The sequence below is a fragment of the Haliaeetus albicilla genome, chromosome 1, assembly GCF_947461875.1.
Source record: "Haliaeetus albicilla chromosome 1, bHalAlb1.1, whole genome shotgun sequence".
NCBI classification, from domain to species: Eukaryota; Metazoa; Chordata; class Aves; order Accipitriformes; family Accipitridae; genus Haliaeetus; species Haliaeetus albicilla.
Window position 1 is genome coordinate 24,772,382 of NC_091483.1, and position 16,640 is coordinate 24,789,021.

A 16,640-nucleotide genomic window follows, 5' to 3' on the forward strand; every position below is an offset into this window, starting at 1 on the left:
GCCTGGGAAATCTCAAGACAATTGGTACATCAGCTGCGTAGACCTCTCTACAGCCAATTTCCAGCAATGACACGTTACAAGGATAAGTTTTTCCACGGCCAGAAGCAAGGTGGTCGATTCTTGGATGAAGCTTCACATCCATTCGCAAATTTGCATAGCATTAGCTTAACTGAAATTCACCTTTGAGTATTTTAGAAAAGAAGATGTCTGACCTTGTCTTTGCTGAAACATCCGTAAAGCTCCAACCACTGTTAAAGACAAACAGTTCCTAGGATGGGGAATGAACAGAGCGCACTGCACTTTTAGAATAGTCTTATATCAAAATAAGGAATATTAGTCTATTTTGCATCATATACAATTTTTAGCTTGGTTATTATTAAGAAAAAAAGGACAGAAAAGGAGCAATTGTTTTTAAATACATTTAATGTTATGAAACATATTACCTTTATATTTTTTAAATCCTTGCTAAATCTTAACATCAACAACAATAAAAGGTTTTTAAAAATCTTTTCTTTAATCACACAATATTCTCTTTGTTTTATTCTAGGGCAGAAAACAAACTATCTTCATAAATAAAACACTGACATGGAGTATAAGACAAACCCAGGCCAGACAGTTTGCTAAAAAAATCTGTGAAAAGTGCATCTGGCTGGCTCAGGACTCCCTGAGTAAGGTAGACATTCTCCCACACACCTCTTGGTTGTTTGGCCTCTCATGAGAAAACCTGAAATAAAGGCTGCCTTTCTCATTTTAAAGGTATTATATATACATGTCACTTGCAGTGTGAGGTAGGAACCAGTTTATAGGGGTTGTATCTAATCTGGGCCTCACCTCCTTATTGTTGCCCCTCCATTTGCTAGGCAAAAAGATAGATTTCAGTGCAAAACAAAGCCTTAGCTATCTATGAAAGTGAACTACTGTTTACTTTCAATTGCAATTCATCAGCTGATTATAAGGAAGGACACTTGTCATGATTTTCACCTTCAAAGCAATAAGAGGCACAAAAAAACTAGATGTAATTTTTTTTCCAAAGGAAGCCTTCGAGAAAAGGGGACCTGAACACTAGAAGAAAACAGTGTTTCCAGGTGACCTAATCCAAAACTCCATGAAGTTTCTATTTTGTAACTGAACCTGGCCCAGTGTAAATTCGTAGTTGAAAAGTAGCAGCAACTCAAAAGTGCATAAATTACAAACTTCATCAATAAATTAAGGAAACGGATTTGCTGCATCTAACTATCCTCCTAACTGTCCCAAGATCCTTTTCATTTTATAATGGACATGGAATATCAGAATAAATATACTACTATTTCAAAACCAAAACTAATCTAAAACCTTCAGTAGATTTCTTTCTGATATAAGGCATCTTGTCTTCTACTGAAATTCAAAAGATATATAGAAAGACTGGAAGGACCCTAACTATAAGACAACCCCTTCCTCCGCCACCAAGGCTTAAACATAGGATTTTCCATCCATATGTAGACTTGTAATTCAGGGTGGAATTTTTCAAGAAATGCCGAGCATCTCATTCCCAGGGATGCTGATTATTGGAGAGCTTGCACAGTAGGAAGGCTGAGGAGAGACCCAGTCCTGAGCAGAAGGGGAGGCAGGATGCTTCAGAGAAATTTTCAGCTGTAGTAGGTTCAGCTGTGGGGCTTGCAGCTTCTTTCATGTCATACAGACTCCCGTGAGTCCTGCATTCACAGCCTAAGCAGTCTGGTGGCCATTCAAAGACTGCAGGAGACAATACTAGTGACATTTTGGATCCTCCTATTGAAGGCCTGGGCTCTAGGGGACAGTAATAGCCGCATCACTGGACCCCCTTCCACCAGCAATCCATGAGATGTCATGCACAGAGGTAGGAAAAGTGCTTAACTGGTGTATAAGGATTGCATTTACTCTGAAGTTCTTCTCGGGACTGTTCTTTAATATGACGCTACTCTTCAGTCTCATAAGACAGGATCATATTCATTCATGGCAGACATGAATCCATCAGTGAAGCAAGACAGTATCACTAATTGCTTTCTTTGTGGTGAGATGGTTTCCACTGGCTGGCATGCCCTTGGAATAGCACACTATTTCTTGAATGAAAAAGGCAGTTCCCAGTTTATTTGTGGTGAATATTTATTTTTCCTTTAGCACAAATTTAGATGCTGGGTTTCCTTCCAGGGAGGTTGTTCATGGGGACACACATATTACAAACAAATTTGGGTAGAGCTTGTGTTTCTGTATCTTAAGCATATTGTGAGTCGAACAGAGTAGATCTAGAAGGCAGTGGGTACAGAGGTAGCAGCAGAGTATTGTGATAAAGCACTTCCACAGTAGCACTTTGAAGTAACTTGAACTTCACAGAATCCACAAAAAATTTCCTGTTAAAAATGTACTTCAAAAGAAGAACATCAAGCTTTTCTCTTTTCCATTCCAACATACTGGAAGCACAGAAATCCTCTTTTTCCTTAGCTAGGACCTACCCTCAGTCCTGGCTGATCCACTGTTAGCTATCAAGGCCTCTGAGCAGGGCGAGCATCCAGGGTCTTGGCTGCAGTCTGTGCAGATGATAGTCTCTAACAAGAATAATAATCAAGGGTTTGCTTTGCTAGAAACGCAGCTGTGACAGCATTTGCTTCACTGGAGGAAGAAGGTTCAGCTTCAAACCTCAGCCATGACTGAAGAAAAATTTCTGTTTTCTTCCTGGAAAACATTTGTATTTATAAAGCAGGTAAATTGGTAGTTTTTAAATGTTCGTGTAATGACGTCAGTTTGTAATTTCTGGTAAGTGAGAATGTTTCAAGGCTCAAAGATGAGGCAGGCAATCTCATGCATCTAGTATAAATTCACAAGGGGTTAGGATCTCTGACAGCAAAGATAGCGCTTGCTGCGGGCAAAGGTTGCTTCAACCAAAACTACATAGGAATATATATACTAAAAAAATAATGCTTCAGAATTACAGACAAATATGAGTTACACGTAGTCTATGTAGTTAAATCCATTTTTGAGTTTGGAATTAGATGCCAGTTTTTAAGGTAATCCAGTCACGGAAATAAGTCACTCGTGTGTAAACTCCAGGTTTATTTGGTTTGGCGCATTCGTCTCCCCAGCTCACTATTCCCACGAGGTACCACATCAGTCTAGAGTCTGGAGTAACCAGTGGTCCCCCAGAGTCCCCCTAGAGAAAGATGAGGGAGGAAAAAAGATTTAGTTGATCAGAAGGGAAAATATAATTCTCTCCATAGACAGGAGTGTGTGTCCAATAAGAGAAGAAAGCAAGCAGTATTTCAAGAGCTTCCATTTGTGCAGAATCCAGGCAGTTTCTGAAACTTGACTCAGACTCTGTGGCTTTTTCCTGTTTGCCATGGAACCTCCTGACCTGTCTCTGTGCTTTTACAGTAAAAAAAAAAAAAAAAAAGCTTCTCTTCTGTTTTGTGAAACACTGCTTCCCACCTACCTTGTCTTCCTCCTCGTACAAAGTAGGGAAACACAAATATATACAGCAATCTAAGCCAACATTAACTTTTTTTTTTTTTAACAGTAACCACTGTTCTTTCAACAAATTCTTTTAGTCACTTGCAGCAATAACATTTCAAAAAGGATTTCATCAGGAACTTGGTCTTCTAATTAGACAATATCTCCTTAAGATGTCAGCCACTTTCAGAGGCTGAATTCAGATACTGTTAATAGCATGACACGGTCATAATAGCTAAACTGGAAACCTTAAAGGCTGAAAGGCAATCCTCACAAAACAGACCAAATTCCCCATCTTCGACCAAAATGCTTTACTGTAATAAGCAGCAGTCACACCCTTCTGTTCAGGTCTTTTCAATGCTGAGCCAGACGGGAACAGAGGAATTGAGCCTCCCAGACTTACTCTGCAGGGAGTTTTGCTTTAGGCATAAATCTGTAGGACTGGGTTACTGGAAAGGTTCTGTTTTGAACCAGCACTTAGGAGTACATTCTTTGTAAATAACATAAACAGAAATTACCTTTTTAAAAGTTATCATTATGGAAATATTTTTGTTTGAATATAAGCATTTCCTTGCAAACCTGCAAACCTGTACCACGCATGTATCCTTACCATTCCATTTACAGCTAGTAGCTTCCTTATAGTTATCTTTGTTTCAGACAGTTTTCCTTCCACTGATTGAAGTCTGTTACCAAAGATCTCATAACAGACCTGGTATGAGATGATCCAGTCCAGAATTTAATTTCAATGAGCAATAGTGCATTTTTGCTGGCAACTTAACTGCTACATTCTTAAACTTCTTCCTTCCCAACTGTACAGGTGTCTGGTTTTGGCTACTTGAGACATTTAATTTTTAGCTCATATTTAGTATTTCAGCATTTAGTATCTCTGTCAATGTCTTGTCATATCACTTTCCAAGCAAATTGTTAGTTAGATTTCACACACAAGAAATGATGAGAATCAAGTGGGCTTGTAGCAGCTCTTCTGAGTTACAGAATGAGAATTTCATTTCATACTATCAAAGGCTTAAATTTTGAATATTATACTTATTTAGTGCTCTTACTATGGGTTTTATGTGCTAAATGATATGTACGAAATGCTATTTCATTTTACAACTTATTCCTGTTTGAATGGAGCCTACTTAAAGGACTAATACACTGTCGGTTAAGATTTGGTCAACCAGATACTGGAGTCAGCATTAAAATAGTTTTACTTTCTAATTTTCAGCTACAGTTACCTGACAAGCATCTACTCCTCCTTCCAGGTATCCAGCACACAACATCCTGGGTGTTATGTCCCCATCATACACTTCTTTTCTATTGCAAGTGTTTGAGTCAATAAGTTTCACTGTTGCTTCCTGAAGAGCATTTGGAGTTGGACCTGAGGGAAAATATAGTTTGGGTATTTATCTACAGAATTTGCAGTAGTTAAGATACAAGAAGAGTATTTAATGTTCTCTTATGGAGGACCAGCTTGACTTGGTTTAATGTGGAGGTTTTGCTTGTTGATCTGTCTAGGTTAGGCCTTTAAGGAAAATGTACATACTCATAGTCTCACTTAGGACCTCACTTAGGACCATTAAGACAGAAGTAACGATTGCATGGTACATAGTGCCTTAAGTATAAAAGCATATATTTTATACATGTTCCATATAATACCATGGAACACAAATTACCTAGCAATTTGGGCAGATGATATGAAATGAAGACATCTTGGTTCCATTGCTAAATCTACTCTTAACATGGCCTGATAAGAGTGCGAGCTTGGGGTAAGTCACCATTTGCAGCTCACTCTGCACATTCACCTGAAAGCCCACAGAGTTATCTGTAGCTTCTGGCTAGGGCTGGGAGAAAAATTTTTTAGGTGCTATATAAGTGTAAAGGGAACTAGGCCTTAAGCCTCATTGTTTTTAAGACTATTCATATCAGACATATAACTAATGATTGGAGATTGTTTTAGATGCGATTAATAGAATGCAGGTGCTTATAAAACAATATGCATAAGTTGCTTATTTGTCCTTTGTGTAGCTCTCACCATGGCTGGCTTAAAATCCAGTCAAGCTGAATCAACAGAAAAAGGATCATACATCTTAGTCCTAAGACATAAGAATAGATAAGAGTAAGTGATTAACTTTAGAGTAAGATGAATTAATAAAACAACCTGAGTGATTCTCAGAAATTCAAAGGTGATCTTTGATGTGTAAGAAGATAAGTGACTGTGGTGACCGGAGACCTGCCTACGACCACTAACTTCAGAAGAACCAAGATGAGACAATAAGAATCAGTTGAGACAGGAAAATGTATTGGACTTTTGAAACCACTGGAGAATAGAGAACTGAGAGTTCATGGAAAAACACCAAGAACACCAAGAACTTCTTTTGACAAGACATCAATTGCATAATGTTTTGTAAAATCGTATATATAGAAGGCGTTTTTGAGATATCTTTCGCCATTCACTGCGGTGGTGGCCCAACTCTGAGTTGTTAATAAAGCAAACCTAGAGAAACCCATGACTAAAATTCTTTAATAATAAGCACAAGCATGGCTGGACTACCTTTCTTAAGAATTTACAATATGAAATGGAAAGGCTGGAAAAAGAGAACAGTCTTCTTCCTGTTTTCTGCTTCAGTGGATTGTAGTTCTGTCTTTGTCAAGTCTAATTTTAGAACAAGAAAATGCTGCTTATGATTAAACAAACCTATTGCTTATAGACGAAGCATTAGGCTTGCTGCCATACAACATATGGCTACAGAAGTGGTATCAACTCAGTAGTAGATCAGAGCCACTGTTTATGTATCATACAGGTCACCTGGTAGACTCAGGACTCACCATCATTGGTAAGTGCTCCCCAGCCTGTGATGACAGCATAAATATTGTATGGAAAAGTCTGAGATGGCTCAGGCAGACAAACGCGGTGTATGCTACTCGTAAACTCAACTCGTTTAGAGAGCTGCACAAGTGCAATGTCATAATCATGTTCCGGGTAACGGTACTTTTCATGAATAATAATAGTCTTGACTGATCGTTTCAAGCTTGGTGGCTTCAAAAGAGCTCCAAAAGTAGCAGTCCACTTCTGAGGGTGACTCATGCTGAAAAAGGTAAGAGTGCTGTAAGTATTTAGGTGTAAATATAAATGTTCAGGACTTTAAACTTGGTGAGCACCTTTATTGTAAAGCTCCTTCAAGCCAGCTCCCTACTAGATTCTTCAGGCATCCATCACTTTCCCTAACACTGTGTCCCACGTAATTGTGGACTGCTGCTAGAAGGTGGCAATTCTGCATTCACTCCTCAACCATGGTCTCATACTCCCCTGCTCCTTGTTCCTGACCTAGCCATTGTGTGGCTGCAGGTTGTAATCAAAGCAAAACACTCTTCTGCTAGAAGACTCTTCATCTCCATTACTCTTTTTGCATGTTAATAATCTGTTCAATCAGCTGTTCCATCTTACATGCCCTGCAGCTTCACAATTGCCACGCTTGAAACAAAGAAGTGCTGGGAGCACATGGCTGAATGGAGGGGTAGGAATGTGGGATTGTAACTTCTGGTAGCAGCCCACAGGAGCAGCAACCTAGTTGTAACAGGAAGGAGCACTTTCAAAAACACATAGTGCAACAGGAAACGAATACTCTGCCATTTCAGTCACATTACCTTTTCTGCACTTCTTTGCTCAATATGCCAAATTACTATTGATTTCTGCTCATAAAACTGACAGCTCTGCTCCAAAGAGTCAGTCTTTAATTTCTGATTGAAACATTCAGGTGATGGGTCTGCTTAACCCTGACTTTTCTCCAAGGCAGAAAATTGTTCCCCTGGGAAGAGTCAGGGATGTGGTGCAAATCTGGAAAGCCACACAACTTGATACACATGGGGCACATTCTGCTGCAGATTCTCTCTAAAATGGGAACTTACTCTCTGAAGCAGTGAGCTGCAGATACAAGCCACGTATTGCTGATGAGTGTTGCACCACAACGATGGATATTATTGTACTGCAAACTAGCTTGCCACGGCCAGTCCCCAGTCTCTGCAGAAGACAATCCGCCGACTATTCGCAATGATGATGATTTTGCCATTGACTTGACTGACCTATTCTGCCGTAACCCACAGACTGTCAAAAAGGAGAAAGAGCATATTAGCTATTCTTCTGTTTAGTAAATATGCCTGCCAATAGCTGTGGAAAACATATGTAAAATTACACACCACCTAGGTTCTCTAACAATATTAACATCGACAAGACAATATACCTTCCACCAGCCACCCCAAACAATCAGAGATCCTCATGCACAACCCATTCTGTTAGAAGCCTGAATGAACAACTGACTATTATGGAAAGCCATGGTGGTCAACCATTCAGGCTTAGCTGCGTGAGCAGCCCAAATCAGGAATCAAAACCTTCACCACACAGCCAGGACAATTCTTAAATAATGTCCCGGGTACTTTGTCATTAGGATAAAACACAAACAAGGAAAAATCTAAGATGGGAGTGATCCAAGCCACGCATGCATGCAGATTACATCAGCAAGATGTCACCTGGAAACAGGCAACTGCACGTTGCACAAATGGCAGTCTGCAAGTGGACCTGGAGAGGCACTTCAGGCAAAGAGCTTCACACTAATCCAAGCCAGAGATGACAAAAGCATGGATACCTCCAGCATGGTGTGCATCCATGACAAAAAGTAATATCCTCCAATCTCAGAGAGAAATGAAAGTATCCATGGTTTCAGCCACGAAACTCAGGGTATTTGGGAGCAACTGAAGCCCCCTGGTAGCTTTAGAAACTTCCTCAATGGACAGAGCTGCTTCAGCTGTCTTCTCCCATCCAAACAGCATCAAATCCATCTTACCTGGACCAAGACCCACTAGTTTTCATCCAGGCCTCGATTTCAGCTAGACATTAGGAAAGTTGACAGACAGGACTATCCCAATTCATTGAAAAGAGACAGAACTAAGAATTATTTGCATAGTGACAACACAATCCAAACCATTGCACTGCCTGTCTCCCACAGACAGTGACCCAGAGGGGGACAAAGCAGAAGTCAGTAGTACGTCACTGAAGAGCTGCCAGCCCCAGGGCCCTCGAAGTCCTCAGAAGTGAAACACTGGAGCCACGCAGAGTGTAACCTCTGCCCCTTCCTGCTAGGAGCTGCACAGAGTTATGTTAACAGTACCTTATAGTCAAAAGCAGCATCAGTAACACAGCAGATTGAAAGCTGTTCATAAATTTGAGAAGGAAAAAAAAAAGCCATACGATATTGAGAAGCTCATGTGCTCAGTGTAGAGTCTGCCCTGTTCTGAGATTTAAAATGACAATGAATGAAATAACTGAAATCTAAATCTACTTGTCCTAAATGTTCTGTGTGAAAGGAAAACTGGAGAATATACCATAACTGATAAGATTGTCTGTGCTAGCATGTTTCTCTCCTGAAAGCTGTTGGTAATCCTCAGTTACTGGTCCTAAAACTGCACAATCCTATCAACCACCTGAGAAGTCAATGTTCAAAACACAGGGAAAAACTCACAGTTCCATCAGTGCCCCAGAACACCAGCACCTAAAATGGACCCAGAAAGTGTTGTTATTTAATCTTCCATTACTTGACAGCCCACTGCTAAGGAACTGATCAAACTTTCCAAGACTTGAAAGAAACCCAACTCGTAAGCAGAGATGGCTTTTTATGACTATTAAATCTCCAAACAAGCTGACTTCCTTCTCTGGAAGCTTAAAAACATCTCTAAAACAAACTACCTCAACCCCTACAGCAATATTGCCTTATATTTCCATAAGGAACAATTTTGTGCTACTAGCCACTCCAAAATCCTGAACATTTTCATTAGAATCACAGGCTGATGTAACTTCTATACATTTCCTTACGGTCACTTCTGCCTTCCAATGCACACTAGACATACTCCTAATTTCTGAGAGCACACAGAAAGCTATTATTCCAAACTCTTCTGCATGTGCCCAACCCTACCAGCTTTTGGGGCACTTCTCACTCGCAGACTGTGTTAGAGGTCTCTGCAAGGCTGCCACCCTTAAAGCACTAATTGAACAACATGCTGGTACATGTTCAGGTGTAAATCTCATCACTTAATGTGTGTATAGGAAAATAACAGGTAGCAAGGTGGAGATTAATTGTTATGCTACAGCATCCAACACAACCATATATGAAGCAGATTCTGCAGCTGCTGCTCCAAGATGCAGTTCTAATACTCTACGTCAAGGGGGCAGAGAACAGTGCCTGCCCTGTGCAGGCAGGATTAGACTTGATGAAGTATTCTATTCAAGTACATCTTTTAATCAATTTATAATAGAGATTGCTTCTAACTATAACCTGCTCAAATATAAAATGCACTCAAATCCCTGATAAGGACTCTCCTGCCTTTAGCATGTAATAGTACACCTTTCAGCTAGCCACTGTGATTAAAGCAGTCAACTACCCCAAGCAATTAAGTTCCTTTATTTACTGGAAGTCCTCCTCACTCACTCAATTCTACTATGTACACCTAGGAGTCATCTGAAATGTCTTAGCTTTCATGTAGAAACATGGCTTAGTCTCTGCCTGTCCAAATACACAATTAAGCAGACACAGTGTAAAAGCTCTCACTGGTGCCAACAGCAACTGGATCAGGCTAGTAAATAAACAAGTGTCCTGAACATTACAGTGCTCAGGCCTCACTGGCTAAAGTCCTCTGTTTCCTAGATGGCAGGGTTTACATTTAACGTGCATCCTCGGGCTTCCACACCAGCACTGCTGCAGGCAGAAGCATGCCATAGGCACTTAGGGAGAAAGACCTGCATGTCTCCCCTCTGCCCAACGCTGGGGATTTCTATGGAGCCCTCAGCACTTTCTCTTTTCTCATTGTTTGCACTTTTCTCACAGAATTGCTGATATTTTTAACAGAAGGAACATCTCACTGCAAAAAAAACTGACCAGGGAACTCAGCGGTGGCTGTAGACTTTTTCTAGAAAAGTGATTTTTACTGCATCACCACTATTTTCAAGCCAGTCTTCCTAAGTATCCCAGAAGACACTAATAAAAAAAGGCTTCCTTGTGACTGAGCAGGATTTCTAAACACATGGCTCATCTGTGTGAAGTACAAGGTCACATTCATTAGACAGGAGGATGAGAAAAGGCTTTGAAGGGCTGGGAAAAGTGCTCAGAGACTATTAATGCTAATTAAAACAATCAGAGATTTCCCAGGCTTGAAAAGCCCTCACTTACTGTCATTGAAGAGGGCTTCTGCTCTTCTCGTCTCCATATCTGAAAGAAACAAACAGTCAGGGTAACGCCAGGACAGCACAGAAAAGGTTTTCCATCAGCACGGTCGTCCCACCCAACAGCTACTGGAGTACAGGGCACTGCAGGAGGCACAGCTGAGGGGGGCTGCTAGAGAAACCAGGGTAGCTCATATGTGGTCACATTCTTGCCCTGGCTATTGCACTCCTGTCTGCGGTGCTGCTCGCTGTTCTCCAGCCAGCCAATATCCTCTGAGGACCAGGCACAGGGTCTCCCCCATCCTGCTGGACCCTGATGTTTCTGGAGGGGAGTACGGACAAAACGAGTCCTGTATTACTGAAGATCCACAATTTTGTTGGGGAGAAATTTTTACAGTGGAAAGCTTTGAAATCCCTTTTTTGTAAAAAATCAACTGGCAGTGTTTTACACCAGAGTGAGAGCCAGAGGAGGAGATCTCGTACCCACTCTGTGCCCTCTTCAAGATCAGAAGGCAGTGACTTCACCTGCAGCAATGCCAGCTTACAATAGCAGCAGCTCATTCTCCCTTCTCCTATCTTATTGAGCAACAGGGTGTCTGGTACACTATTAATACTAAAATAGACAGTTAATAGCAATTTATTGCATGGCACAGCAGGTTCTAGCAATACATTCCCTTCTTTAATATGCATGTTGTATGTTTATAGACAATACAATATGCTCATGCTGACAAGAACAAGCATTGGCTCAAGGTATAAGTCTATTCCCCTTCTTCCAGAATGCTATTTTTAGTAGAGCTACCATTTTAGTTGCCAGCAGTAAAAACAAATTAAAAAAAAAAAAAAATCACACTTTCAATACAATTTTTAAAATATATAATGATTCTTGTACAGCATACACAACTTCACATTTTGGGGCTGAATAGCCTTTCTCAGCAGATCCCTGTCATTATCCACTTCTTCCTTTCTCTTTTCTCTTTGCAGCTACACAGAATAATGTGCTGGTTTTGATCCAAAACCACACCAAACCAGGAGTCGTCTCTGGCTCATACTTATTGCCTGTTGTGCTTGTATCACCTGTGTTTTGCCTGTGGCCTTGACACTCCTCCTGGTATGCAGGGTGAATTGCAATCCACCATTACTAGACGTGTACTCATTCATTTCTTAACATGACGTTAATCAGATCATGATAGAAAAAGGAAAGAGAACTCCAGTGCATGTACAGCTTGACTGTGGGGAATGTTACAGAGCAAAGGCAGTGCTAGGGCTGCCATATGTGCATGCAGCTGCTCCTTTGTTTTGTAAGAACGGGAGAAGAGTCATAATTGGACATTTATATAGCAACACAGTCTTACTCACTATAAAAAGGAACTGTTCACATAATAAAGATAAATAAGTTTTACTGGTGGGCAAGCAACAACTTGCAAGGTCCCCTTTCAGTAAAAATACTCACTTGTACTTTCTCAATTCCTATGAAAGAAGGAGGAAAACCCCGTATTGGGTTTCCATGGCAAGGTTTTGGTAGCAGGGGAGCTACAGGGGTGGCTTCTATGAGAAGCCGCTAGAAACTTCTATGTCCGACAGAGCCAATACCAGCCGGCTCCAAGGCAGACCTGCCACTGGCCAAGGCCAAGCCCATCAGCAACAGTGGTGGCACCTCTGGGATAACATATTTAAGAAAGGAAAAAAAGTTGTGGTGGGCACAGAAAAGGTAGCTGGAGAGAGGAGTGAGAACATGTAAGAGAAACAACTCTGCAGACCCCAAGGTCAGTGAAGAAGGAGGGGGAGGAGATGCTCCAGGCACCAGAGCAGAGATTCCCCTGCAGCCCATGGTGAAGACCATGGTGAGGCAGGCTGTCCCCCTGCAGCCCACAGAGGTCCATGGTGGAGCAGATATCCACTGTGGAGGACCACACGCCGGAGCAGGTGGATGCCGGAAGGAGGCTGTGACCCCATAGGGGACCCACGCTGGAGCAGGCTCCTGGCAAGACCTGCGAACCCGTGAAGAGAGAAGCCCACGCTGGAGCAGGTTTTCTGGCAGGACTTATGACCCCGTGGGGGACCCACGCCAGAGCAGTCTGTGCCTGAACGACTGCACCCTGTGGAAGGGACCCCAGACTGGAGCAAGGGAAGAGTGAGGAGTCCTCCCCCTGAGGAGGAAGGAGCGGCAGAGACAAGGTGTGATGAACTGACCCCAACCCCCATTCCCCATCCCCCTGCGCTGCTGGGGGGAGGAGGTGGAGAATCCAGGAGTGAAGCTGTGCCTGAGAAGAAGGGAGGGGTAGGGGGAAGGTGTTCTAAGGTTTGGTTTTATTTCTTATTATCCTGCTCTGATTTGATTGGCAATAAATTAAATTCATTCTCCCCAGGTCAAGTCCATTTTGCCTGTAACGGTAATTGGTGAGTGATCTCTTCCTGTCCTTATCTCGACCCACAAGCCCTTTGTTATATTTTCTCTCTCCTGTCCAGCTGAGGAGGGGGAGTGATAGAACGGCTTGGGTGGGCACCTGGCGTCCAGCCAGGGTCAACCCACCACAGTCCTTTTTTGGTGTCCAACATGGGGCGTGAGGAATTCAAGATAAGGATAGTAATTGGGAGAGGTAACGTGCAAAACATGGACTGAACACTGTTAGAGAGTGGGACAATTGTGGGGAATTTTCAGGTTTTGTAATTGTGGTAAAGGGACAAGGGGTAGACTGTGTGTAAATTGTCCACTTTCGTTCAGTGTTGTGATTATGTTGTTTTGATTTTGGTGTGGGGAATTCTTTTTTGCTGATGCGAGTGAAGTTTATGAAGATAGTGGGATCAATGTGGATTTTAATGATAATTCTTAAATATGTGATTCACAGAGGCAAGGGGTGGAATGTACAGGTACTTCTGCATTTCAGGAATGTCAGTTATATTCTGTGAATTTCCATGGATGATATGGTTGGTTGTTGCCAAGATCCCTTACGTCAAAATGTAATAATACCAGACAGTAAAAGCTAGGCCAGAAGAGGGATTCATCGGTGGTGTAAACATTACTGTTTGGTAAGTTACAAAGTGAGTGAAAAAAAAAAATGGGTACTGAGCTCTGCTAAGTATTTGGCTACTTTACCCATATGTTTATATTGGCAAGAAGTGCTTTGAAAAATCTGGCCCTACTTGTTTTTTTCAACTATGATGAGCATCCAATGTTTTCCTAGAAATTCACACAACCTTCAGAACTAGCTCATAATTTGGGTCACTCTAATATTTTATAGGTGGAAACTGGTAATAAACCAACAAATGTAATCAATAATGTAAAAGCACCTTTTGCCTTCAAGTGCAATATTGATAATAGTGTTCTTTTAGCTCCTCTCTGGGTGGAGAGACATTTACCTCACAATGCCTAATTATAAAGCCTGCAGTCAATTATTAACACTTACATTATATTGCAAAGCTCATCGAGAAGACAAAAGGAGCAACCAGCTTGTTCAAGCACAGTGCTGGAAGCAATTCAATTAGCATGTTCTCACTGCACTGAGTTTTGCTGTGAGTCATGCAGCTGTTCTGCAAGGCACCTGTCTATATCTCTGTTTGCCTTTTTATGAGGCACATAGAAAAAAGTACAAACCTCAAGTGGGCAAAATTTTACCCATTGTTTCCAGTTGGACCAACCTGTGTATAACTGGAGAAAAGTCTTCCACGCACACACTGCAAGTCTTAAATAGGATGTCTGTACAGCTTTAATTTTTAGCATATTTTATAATATATCAGGACTATGCAGCTGATGTACTCTCCCATCCACCCACTACTGAAGGAAAAAGGTCAGTGACACCTGTCAATAAATTCAATGCTGTATCCACCAGGGTAGAGGCGCTGCTTTGCTTTAGAGATCTGCCAGATACAGTGCCCTGACCATGTATCCCACACTGGGAGCTGGAACACTAGTACTAAAGAAAACACCACAGCAATGGAGAAAACCTCAAAGTAAAGGGATTTTTTAAGAGTGAAAGCAGGTCTGTCTGGAAACAGACTGTCATGGTTTAAGCCCAGCCAGCAACTAAGCACCACACAGCCACTCACTCACTGCCCCCCCCCAGTGGGATGGGGGAGAAAATTGGGAAAAGAAGTAAAACTCGTGGGTTGAGATAAGAATGGTTTAATAGAACAGAAAAGAAGAAACTAATAATGATAATGATAACACTAATAAAATGACAACAGTAGTAATAAAAAGAATTGGAATGTACAAATGATGCGCAGGGCAGTTGCTCACCACCCGCCAATCGATGCCCAGTTAATCCCCGAGTGGCAATCCCCCCACCCCCACTCCCCCCAGTTTATATCCTGGACATGACATCACATGTTATGGAATACCCCTTTGGCCAGTTTGGGTCAGCTGTCCTGGCTGTGCCCTGTGCCAACTTCTTGTGCCCCTCCAGCTGTCTCGCTGGCTGGGCATGAGAAGCTGAAAAATCCTTGACTTTAGTCTAGATACTACTTAGCAACAACTGAAAACATCAGTGTTACCAACATTCTTCTCATACTGAACTCAAAACATAGCACCATACCAGCTACTAGGAAGACAATTAACTCTATCCCAGCTGAAACCAGGACACAGACCCAGGAACCCATCATGCAGATCGGGACAGGTGAAATTAGCGCATAATACCCGGGACTCAAAACCAAGACCCCAAACCCAGAGCATATGTGTGTGTTTGGAAACCTGAACCGACACTATTTTCAGATAAGCCCATCCCACAGCAGATCCCATCAAAAGGAAGGAGCACTTTGGGTTACACGATGCTGCTGAAAATCACGTCGCTTACTGGCTTACCTCGTTAGGGGCTTGCCTTCGTTTGTTACTAGCTTGACATTTTGGGCCTGGTCAACAGCATAGCTGCTCACTTTGTGCCAGCCAACATGTTGCAAGCCCTGCCTTGAAGCAATCACTTGTAAGGCACGAGAGGCAATTTTGCTGCCCTGCTCATTTACTAGTTGCCCTAGTTGTTTGCACTACCAAGAAAAAGCATCAATTAGTAACAATTAAGTGTCATATCTTGTCCCAACCACATACAGCTGCAAAAATAGTTGTTTGTGCCGCATTTAGGAAAACAGTGTTCAGGCTTCCACTGTAAACAAGAACAAGTTCAACTTGAACATGCATTGCCTACCTGTAAAATGGAACTTGCTATTTAATTAAAGCTTGCCTAACTTACAAGAGAAAACTACTGTTTAAATTAAAATCACAGCAATCTACTGAAACGTGGCTTAGGGATTCCATCTTTCAGAAGAGGGCTCTGTTCTCCAACTGGACAAGCAATTTTGTTCATACAGTTATTTTGCATATTTAGTAAATGGAATAACCTTAAAATACACTTAAATTATTGGTCTTAATTTCTGACTAATGAGAATAGTGACTTGCAGTTACTATTTGAGATTAATAACTTATCAGTAAATAACTTTTTTACTCTTCAACTTATGTCTTTGAGCAAACATGGAAAGAAAAGGGGACTAAGCAAGAGCAGGAAAGCATCTTTATTTTGGTAATTGTTTATATGCAATAACCAGTTAAGGCCAGGATTTCTAAGTGAGTTCAGTGCCCAAAGCCCATGGATCTATTTGGCAACCACCTAAATGTTTGCGGGTTTGTAGTTAACTGCAGAGTGAATGTGACCACTTATCTCTGAGGGAGTCAGAGATTCCTACAGAAAAATGTGCTTGCTTTGCCACGTCTTTAAATAATACCAGTGTCACTGCATCAGAAGAATTAGTCTTGTGTCCACTGCCTCATTTCATTTAAGCCACAGTGATCAGTGTTTGCATTAAAAAGAAAATAACAGGCAGAACTCTCAGTGACATAAATGGACCGGACGTTATATGGAAGTAGTTCAAACAAGGCAAGCAAATGCATTATTACGGGACATTATGCATTTTCAGTGTGGAAAGGGCCAGAGATGGCTACAAAATTAAAGATGAGAAATTAATTTTAAAAATCTGATACAGCTTTACCCAA

General features: G+C 41.5%; 1 protein-coding gene across 1 annotated transcript in view; it reads right to left on the reverse strand.

The window, feature by feature from the left end:
* Positions 1–437: 437 nt before the first annotated feature.
* Positions 438–16,640, reverse strand: part of LOC104324502 (transmembrane protease serine 11E-like) — a 47,746-nt gene continuing 31,543 nt past the window's right edge. Inside the window, exons 6-10 of the mRNA XM_009928748.2 lie at positions 10,674–10,712; positions 7,366–7,561; positions 6,286–6,545; positions 4,695–4,837; positions 438–3,163 (exon numbers count right to left, since the gene is read on the reverse strand). Coding sequence (XP_009927050.1) covers positions 3,002–3,163; positions 4,695–4,837; positions 6,286–6,545; positions 7,366–7,561; positions 10,674–10,712 — 800 coding nt within the window. The 3' untranslated portion in view covers positions 438–3,001. The remainder of the gene's footprint in view (positions 3,164–4,694; positions 4,838–6,285; positions 6,546–7,365; positions 7,562–10,673; positions 10,713–16,640) is intronic.